The sequence below is a fragment of the Engraulis encrasicolus genome, chromosome 22, assembly GCF_034702125.1.
Source record: "Engraulis encrasicolus isolate BLACKSEA-1 chromosome 22, IST_EnEncr_1.0, whole genome shotgun sequence".
Classification (NCBI taxonomy): domain Eukaryota; kingdom Metazoa; phylum Chordata; class Actinopteri; order Clupeiformes; family Engraulidae; genus Engraulis; species Engraulis encrasicolus.
In genome coordinates, this window is record NC_085878.1 from 47174988 (window position 1) to 47184987 (window position 10000).

Genomic DNA, 10000 nt, shown 5'->3' on the forward strand with positions numbered 1-10000 from the left:
CATGATACTGTATCGTGATGTATAGAGGCAATATCGTGATACGACCTTTCAAAGTTTTGTTATCCTTCAGTCCAGAAAATAATATGATTCGATGTGATGATGCTTCCAAGCTTCAAATGAGATGCATTTCAGAAATCATGATACGAACCAAATCGTGAGTTGAGTGTATCATTACAGACCTAGCGCACACCCAAACATAGCACCAAGTGGCCCCTTTGAGCGTGCCTCCAAATTAAAGTCACGGAGACTTCAACGTTCATCTGCTGCTATCTGGGTGGATGGCAAGACACTATCTTCTAGGCCAGTTCCTGTTGTGTTTGATTACCGTCTTTGTAGCAGAATTTCAAACGAGCGTGGAACGACCCAATGACATGAAACCTTAATAAGAAGGACGGACACACACGGAGGAAGGAGGAGGAGGAGGAGGAGGAGAAGGAGGAAGTGTCAGCTGATACTTCCTTAGTTTCTAGAGCACGCCACCAGCAACAGCGGGCAGGGCAACCTATAGCGAAACCGGGACAACCGCAGAGTTTAATGAAGCTAATTAAGCTAATTGTGCGGTGACTAATATTGGGGCTAAATATTTATGGAGACTTGCAGCAGATGGGGACTTTGGGGGGGTGAATCCTTGGTATAACGTTACCAGGACAGCAGACGGGGGGAGACAAACAGGTAGGTTGTCCCGGGCCCAGGAAGAGATGGGGCCTGTAATTGGGTTACCATTGCATTGTTTGTATTGAGAGGGGGGCCCCTTATAGATGATTTTGCCCGAGGCCCAGCCAATGCTGTCAGCGCCCCTGAACGTTACATCACCAGGGAGACATATCGGTGCATCACGACAGACCTGACCTAAAGCTAAAAATAGTCAAAGGCTGGGAAGCCGACGGGGGGGACAAAGGGATGAGTTGTTCTGAGCCCAGAGAGCGGGGAACCAAAATTGGGTTCCCATTACTTTATATGTATTGGGTGTAGTGGCCCTTTCATTTGTCTTTGCCCCAAGCCCCGCGAAAGCAGTCAGCGGCCTTGCTTATGGGAACGGTGGTACAAGAAAGAACTGCTATCAGCACAAGTACTTTACCTGGTTATGCTCTGTGGACGGCACCAAAGGTCATAAGGAGTCATTAATTACACAGGGGTCAATATTCCCAAGCCAAATACAGAATGTTTTATGCTTAATTTTCATACAGCTAGCATAGGAAACGCAAGGTCTTCCCAAACTGACGCAAACTGACGTTAAAACTGACGTTAGCAGTTCTAAGATTAACATTCTGAAGGCACAGGTATCTCCATAGTTCACATACCCAGGCTTAGCCTTTCGTAAGCATGCATGGAGAGAGATCCTAGTACTTTGTCTCTGTTATGCTTGCATGCTATGCTGTTTTGCATGCTATTTTTTCTAATCACTTGGCCTCCTTCTCTATCTCTCCCTTTACCTGTCTATCATAATAATCTGCATCTGTGCACATTATCATCGATTTTTTTTGCCTGTATAAATATTTGTGTACACTCACTGGCACCTCATGATATTTCCCATCAGTGACTAAAGCACTACTCCTGCTATGAAGTAGTCAAAAAAAGCCTCAACCTGTAAATGTCAGTCATAGCGGCCATCGCAAAAACCTCAAAGTGGTTTTCTTCAAACAATTGACCCAATGCAGCACTTTTTTGAACCTCATAGTGGCTTTTTATGTCATAACCCCTGCCCCTATGGCAAAGAGAGCAATGGTGGTGGGACGCACACACACACACACAAAGAAAAACACTGGTAGCACCTGCTTCCGTGGCCTTAAGAGGTGACACCTGTGAACACACACACACACGCACACACACACACACACGCGCACACGCGCACGCACACGCGCACACGCGCACACACACACACACACACACACACACACACACACACACACACACACACACACACACACTTCTGTTGTTTTTTCAAACACTTATCCTACTTGCTGCTTCTGCCCTACCCCCCTTTCCACCACCACCCTTTCCCTCCATTTATCTTTTTCTTTTTACCCTCGCCATCTCTCACTCTTTTTCTCTTTCTTCCTCTTCCCGCTCTCTCTTCTCTCATTCTCTCTCTCCCTTCCAATCACATTTTTCGTTTAGAACTCACACTTCTTCCCTCCTTCTCCTGTCATTCTACCTGCTGGTAAGCCTTTATTGAATTATCTCCCTTCCACCATCTCTCTCTCTCTCTCTCTCTCTCTCTCTCTCAGAGTCTCTCTCTCTCTCTCGCTCTCTCCATATTCCATTCTTTTCTCCCTCATGCAGTGGGGCTCTGGCTTGATGTAGTGCTTTGAATCTTACTACCCCTCTCCCCCTCCATCACCCCATCACCCAGCACCCCCAGACCCCAGCTGTCCATCAGGCCTGGGGATCATTAATCATCCGCTGAAGCACTCGCTGACAGGGCCCAGACCTTCTACTGGTATCCCGCATCCCACGCCAAGGAGAGGGAGAGATGGGGGCGCAGAGAGAGAGAGAGAGAGAGAGAGAGAGAGAGAGAGAGAGAGAGAGAGAGAGAGAGAGAGAGAGAGAGAGAGAGAGAGAGAGACCCCTTCCCCCAGTCTTCCAATCCAAAACAAACACTTTCCCATCTGTCCCAGCCCTTGGCTCCATGGGTCAAGCTATTTTCTCTCTATACTTCTCCTCCTGTGGCTCACACTTGTGCATGTGGGCATGAGCTGCCTTCTTCACCTCCATGTCCCCATATCCCAACTAACACAAGCACTAAGGAGACTGGAGAGGGCTGGGAGGGAAACTAAGCGGTGAGTTGTCTGCTGACGAACCAAAGTCTCCTGTCAGTTTGGTTGCAACCTGGGGGATGATGATTTGGTGCGGGGGGTCCTTGGCCTCCGCTGGGCCTGCCTGACACTGGGAGCTGAGTGGCGGCTGAGGGGAGGAGGTTTCTGGGGTCAAGGCAGGTGGTGAGGGAGTTAGTTAGCAAAGTGGTGAAAAGAAGGGACATGGTGGGAGGGTTAGGCTTGGTTTTTACTCGCTGCGAGAGTCAGTGTTTGTGACATCACTGATGTTCACAACCTTTTCCTTATATTGGAGATTGGCGAGCTGCCTGGTTTGGAGATGGTGGTTGTGTTGCAGGGTTGGGAGAGGGGCATGGCTACACTTTAAAAATGACAAGGTTCCTTGAATAACCTTCCATTGCCATTGTGGGGAAAACCCCTTAAGGATCTCTGATGAACTCATAGGTGCTTGGAAGACCCGCAAGGTTTTCTAAAAAGGTACCCCAGAGCACTTTTTACACACATTAAGACACAGCGTTACAAATGTCCTGATACCAGAATGGCAATGACCAAGACGTAGTGCTTCACTAAAGGCCCTGTGATATGTCATAGTAGTGTGGTACTATGGTAGGCACTTTTCAATGACTATTACAGCGTTTCACTGGTGGAGCTGCATGCATTATGGGGCTGCAGGCTACCTCACAAAGGCAAACTGACGAAAGCCTGGAGCTTCTTTGATTGAGATTGGAAGAACTTTTCTCTCCCAAATACTTTTCAGTTTTTCAGAGAGGTTCTGGGTACCCCCCCACAAACCAACTGAGGGTTCTTTGAATAACCTTCCGATTTTTATAATGTATGAGCCAAGACCGGAAAGGACATTGTGTTGTTTCAGGGGCTACTGGTGAAGTGCCCGGTTGAGGGAAAGGGGGTGTGTGGGAGTTAGAAACACTGCATTGCTAAAAGGAGGTGGTGAAATGGCTGGAGGGGAGGCAGTTGGTGCTGGATAAGACCTTACGTAACAGGAAGTACTTGAAGAGTTCAGATGCAAAACCCCTAACTCCATTTCTGAAGACCTGCACTTCTATATTTTTAGAGAACCCCGTTGTTGGTTTGGTTTACATTTATGTACTTGATAATACATATAAATAGTTATATTATATAAATAAAATTAAAAAATAAGCAATTTTAGTAGCTTTGTATTAAATAAAAATGGATTAAGATTATTTTCTGAAAAGGCACTTAGGGGGTTTTGCATCTGAACTCTTCACTTGTAGTCAAGACTGGTGGCACAGAGCAACCACAGCACCATGTCACACACTACTCCAATACCAACCGTAAGTCATGCTTACTGTCTTACTGAGAGAGAGAGAGAGAGAGAGAGAGAGAGAGAGAGAGAGAGAGAGAGAGAGAGAGAGAGAGAGAGAGAGAGAGAGAGAGAGAGAGAGAGAGAGAGAGAGAGAGAGAGAGAGAGAGAGAGCACAAGTGAGAAAGAGAAAATGGTATGTGGGAATGAGATGTAGAGAAAAATGTAGGAAAGAAATGTAGGAAAGAAATGTAGGAAAGAAAAAAGAAAACGTGGCAAACATGTTGATGGAATGCAATCTTTTCTTAAGAGGGCAACCATTAATGGGCTTCAGTTTTGTGTGTAATTGACAGACAGTGGCATTCCACACTGCCAACAAACACACACGCACGCACGCACGCACGCACGCACGCACGCACGCACGCACGCACGCACGCACGCACGCACACAGCTACTAACTACTTTTCCTTGTACTGGGCCAGAGAGTGATGGAAGTGGGATTCTACTGTGAGCTTCCTTCCTCTGCTTCCTGTTTCTGTTTCTCAAGGACTCTGGTTGATGGCACTCAGCAGAGCACTTGTTTCTCTCTCTCTCTCTCTCTCTCTCTCTGTCTCTCTCTCTAGCTCACTCACACTCTCTCTCTCTCTCTCTCTCTCTCTCTCTCTCTCCCTGTCTCTCTGTCTCTCTCTTGCTCACTCTCTTTCCCTCCCTCATGCTCTCCCTCATGCTCTCCCTCTCTCTCTCTCTCTCTCTCTCTCTCTCTCTCTCTCTCTCTCTCTCTCTCTCTCTCTCTCTCTCTCTCTCTGTGTCTGTCTCTTCTTCTCTCTCTCTCTCTCTCTCTCTCTCTCTCTCTCTCTCTCTCTCTCTCTCCCTCTCTCTCTCTCGCTCTCCCTCTCTCTCTCTAACACACACAGTGTGTGTTTCTCAAGGACTCTGTGATGATGGCATTCAACAGAGCTCAGTGGGACATCACCACCAGCACACCCCGAGGCACGCAAGGTTTGTGACGCACGCGTGCATTGCACACACACACACGCACGCACACACACACACACACACACACGCAGCTCCGAGCAGCAGTAGTACGATGGGCGTTTCAGCCACACAGATATGATTTTTTCCCTCTCTTTTAACCAGAGGAACGCAGAGAGATAATGAGCTGTTATGAAAGAGCGTAAATAACCCCTTAACCCCCTTTATGCGGTCAGCATAAAACCCTAATGAGGAGTTATTAAAGCTTGGAGTGCAGCCTATTCATTTTGACAGGGAGCAGAAACACACAGAGAGACAGACAGGGGGGCATGGTGAGCCCAAAGGGTTTGGGAGAAAGGGAAGGGCTTTGGCTGAGACCAGAGGGGGTTAGAGACATGGCAAGTAGAACAGAGGAGCGGAGAGAAACCTTGTCGTGAATGGGGGTCTAGGGCATGCAAGGCCTGATCAGAGTTCAAATTACAGTGGGGAGGGGGGACACTGGGCGGTGTGGTAACCTCCGAACCAGCACCAAAGTACAAACTTAGTTTAGAGGTGCCGACATATTCATTGATTAATATAAAACAAAACTGCAGTAGGGGTAGGTCTCTGATGAACTGAAAAAAACTTGGTTGAAAATATGATATGATTAAAATGCAATTAATTGCAATTAATTAATCAGATTAGTTTTAAATCACCTCTCAATGAAAACATGAAGGTATTCCAGGTAGCACTCTGGTCATTAGGGTCGTAGTATGAAGGGGATGTTCATACACTGTAGTCTTGTGTTGATGCGTGTACCAATGTATGGTCATTGGATCGTCATAGCAAATAATTACAGTACAAGTTGCAAAAAATTACGGCACAATTAGTCAAACAAGTGTTTGAAAAGGCCTAATTTGAGTGGTTACATGGTCGTCTTGTGTCCATGCAAGAGGCATTCCTCAACTGAACTTTCATTCGGCTAATTAAAGTCTTGAGCTAAAAACAGAAATGAGATCATCAATCATCAATCAGTGCGGCACAAAAATAACTACACGAAACAACAGGGCGGACAGCAGTTAAACATGTGTACCACACACACACACACACAGACACACACACACACACACACACACACACACACACACAGACACAGACACAGACACACACACACACACACACACACACACACACACACACACACACACACACACACACACACACACACACACACACACACACACACACACACACACACACACACACACACACACACACAGCAGCTGAGCGGAGTGGGAAGGCAGCCAAGCAATTTGTTCTGTGTGATTAAGTTCCGTGCTCTGGACAGGGAGGTCAGCTAAGCGCTATTCAGGGGGGGGGGGGGACTGGAGTTGGTGTGTGTGTGTGTGTGTGTGTGTGTGTGTGTGTGTGTGTGTGTGTGTGTGTGTGTGTGTGTGTGTGTGTGTGTGTGTGTGTGTGTGTGTGTGTGTGTGTGTGTGTGTTTACAGTGCCATTTGAAACCTATACTCCTCAAGCTTCTCCGAAGAGCCAAAGAGCATAATGCAATAGACAAAACAACAAACAAACACACTAACATGACACTACACTTACGCATCCCAGACCAGCACAAAAATGAACGGACCCCAAAAGACAGTGGAATTTACACTAGCTTGATGGTTGGGGTTTTTGGTCTTTTTCTCTCTGTTGGCGAATGGGATATGAGTTTGTGGCAATTCGTAGGCCGTGTCTTTGTATGTGTATATATGTGTGTATGGTTGGGCATTGACTATTTGCAATGCTACTGTGCACATGCACGCGCGCACGCGCACGCGCACACGCACACGCACACAATTCATTCAGCTATTTTACTAGTCCATACACATTTTATTTTACGTAAATATAAGGGCAACTCTGGACATTTCCAGACTGTAAACCGGATATAAGGGATTATTTCAAACTTAAGCACAACCCATTCTTTTGAAAATAATGGGCGAGGGTTTCCCCTTACACATGCATGTGTTCACATCGTTTCAGACTTATTCTTTTGAAATAATAACTTACAGTATGTAGCTATGTTATGACTAATGTCTGTCATTATAAATACAGATCCAGAGCAACTTGGTGACAGTTGGCCCTTGCACATGCATGTTTCCATGTCATTTCAGACGCCTATGGAATAAAAACAATACAATTGTAAACCCAGACAGGCATACATTCACGCCATTGTCACATGAGAACATGTGTGTGTACATTAAACAAAGAAGGACTGAATAACGACTCTCCCAGAGAAACATACATGCACAGAAGTCCATACACACACACACACACACACACACACACACACACACACACACACACACACACACACACACACACACAGCGGAAATGGTCCTCGTGTATGTATGTGTGCACACACAAAATATTATGGCGTGAGTAAAATTTGTGTGTGTACATTAACACTGGGTGGGGGCCCTCGAATGGGCATTTCACATGTTCACAATGGGGGAAAGTGCATTTAGACTCACATGCATAGCTCATATGTGTTTTCACACAAAGGACATTATGAAGTGTGAAGTGTGTGTGTGCGTGTGAGGGAAAATTCCACAATTACTCCTCCATAGGTGCCCAAATGCCAAAGTGCACGCGCACACACACACACACACACACACACACACACACACACACACACACACACACACACACACACACACACACACACACACACACACACACACACACACACACACACACACACACACACACAGACACACACAGACACACACACACACAATTAACACATTTAACAATTTTGCAAAAGGGAAGTGCACACAAACACCTCGTGTGTTTACACTCCAGCCATTCTGAAGTGAACATGTTTTGTGTGTCTGTGCATTATGATATTCCACAGGTGCACAATAGGGAGAGTGCACTTACAGACCAATGAACACATGTGTACACAATAGAGACATACATGCACATACATGCCCGTGCACGCACACACAGACACACACACACACACAGTACACAAAATCCACGTCCAACACGCAGGCACACACGCGCACACACAAACACACACACACACAGACACACACACACACTTGAGAGGCTGGTAGTGTGCTTGGGTCCCCTCCAAAGGCGTGTAATCCTGTTGTGCGTCCTGCTGCTTGAGGCTCTTCTGCCTACAAGCCCACTGGCAACGGACAAAGGGTCGCTCACATGAACAAGCTCACGGCACACAAGCACACACAGGGCAGTGGCAGAGGGCCTGGTCTCCATAGCGATTAGTGTTGGCTTTTGTGTGGCCGCTAAACATCTCTGTCATCATTTCTCAATAAGCCCGCCCCACCTCCCAACCACCTCATAAACACACACACACACACATGCACGCGCAAACCCACACACAAACCGGAGCAGCAGCAGGTCACATGTGGAGAGAAGTGGACACACAGGAGGGCTACTCTCACCCACTCATGCACTCATATAGACACACACACACACACACACACACACACACACACACACACACACACACACACACACACACACACACACACCTTCAGACATACACATATGCACACACGCACGCAAATAGTCATGCACATACACAAACATACACACACCTTCAGACATACACATATGCACACACGCACGCAAGTAGTCACGCACACACACACACACACACACACACACACACACACACACACACACACACACACACACACACACACACACACACACACACACACACACACACACACAAACTGTATGTGCCATTACCTGGTAGGCAATGCTTACTCTTTTGTTTCCTACTGGATGTATACGTCCTTCTACCAAGCAAGTAATGCGCTTTTATGTACACATGGCGCAAATATGTTAAAAGCATCAGGCTGTTAGAAATGTGTGTTAACACACTAAATTGCGCCTTTTTTGTCTTCCATTTGTGCTTGGCTTTTGTGCATGGATAGATAGCCTTTATTGTACCCAGGGAAATTCATTTTCACCACTATCATAACTTGTTACAGCCATCACCAAGACATAAAGTATACCCAACCCGATACACAACACATGTACACAAATACATTAAGAACCATACATGCATACTCAAACACAAATACTTTCAGACAACATGAGCCCATACTCAGACATACACACACACTCATGTTCATACACTTTGACAAAAATGGCAAAATAGCATACTATGCTATGTATGCAAAATAGCATACAGTATAAAGGTCTACTGTCTACATATGAAAAGACCCTCAGCTAAACAAATGCCATTCTCCTCATCCACTGATAACTATTAAAAAAACATCATTGAGAAGTTGCTTTCTGCAAACAACGGTTTGTGAAACCTTCTAACAGATGTGAGTGGTGATGTCTGCTGTTTACCTCTAGAAACTCGGACGAAGTCGTCCTTCGTGAGCAATGGTGAGAAATATTAAAACTTTTTTGTGTGTCTTTTAAATAGCTGGCAGTGGCATTCATTGATAAGCTTGAGAATTGTATTCCTTCATTTGTCAGTGTCTGAAAAACTTTTGGATTTTGTCATGTCTATTTCCACTCCTGTGTCTGTAGAGATGTGAATGTGACCTGTTGTCAGTGATTTGGTAATATTATTGTATTGTATTACTGTATTCCACTCATGGGTCTTCAAACGTGTGGGTGTAACTGTAAAAAGGTATGAGTGTAAAGAAAAAAAAATATGAGCGAGTTAAGAGTAAAAACTGCAGCTGGGTTGACAAAGCCAAGCTGGCTGGAGATCAAACAATGAGGACCAGACACAACACAGAGGAGGAAGAGGGGGAGAGGTGGATGAAGAGACCGAGGAGGAGGAGGAGGAGGAGGAATGAGGTGAGCGACGAAGAAGAGTCTGAAGGGCTTACCTCTTTTCTGCATGAAGGAGAAGAGGTCGTCGAGAAACTCCTTTCTTTGGGGGTCGCTGTCCAGCTCATAAAGCTGTGATAAATCAAAAGAAAGAAGATAAAGAAAGATA

At 45.9% G+C, this 10000-nt stretch overlaps 1 protein-coding gene across 1 annotated transcript in view; it reads right to left on the reverse strand.

Moving 5' to 3' along the window:
• The window catches only part of LOC134438606 (AT-rich interactive domain-containing protein 3B-like), a 96325-nt gene that overhangs the window by 36598 nt on the left and 49727 nt on the right, over positions 1 to 10000 (reverse strand). Inside the window, exon 5 of the mRNA XM_063188210.1 lies at positions 9891 to 9963. Coding sequence (XP_063044280.1) covers positions 9891 to 9963 — 73 coding nt within the window. The remainder of the gene's footprint in view (positions 1 to 9890; positions 9964 to 10000) is intronic.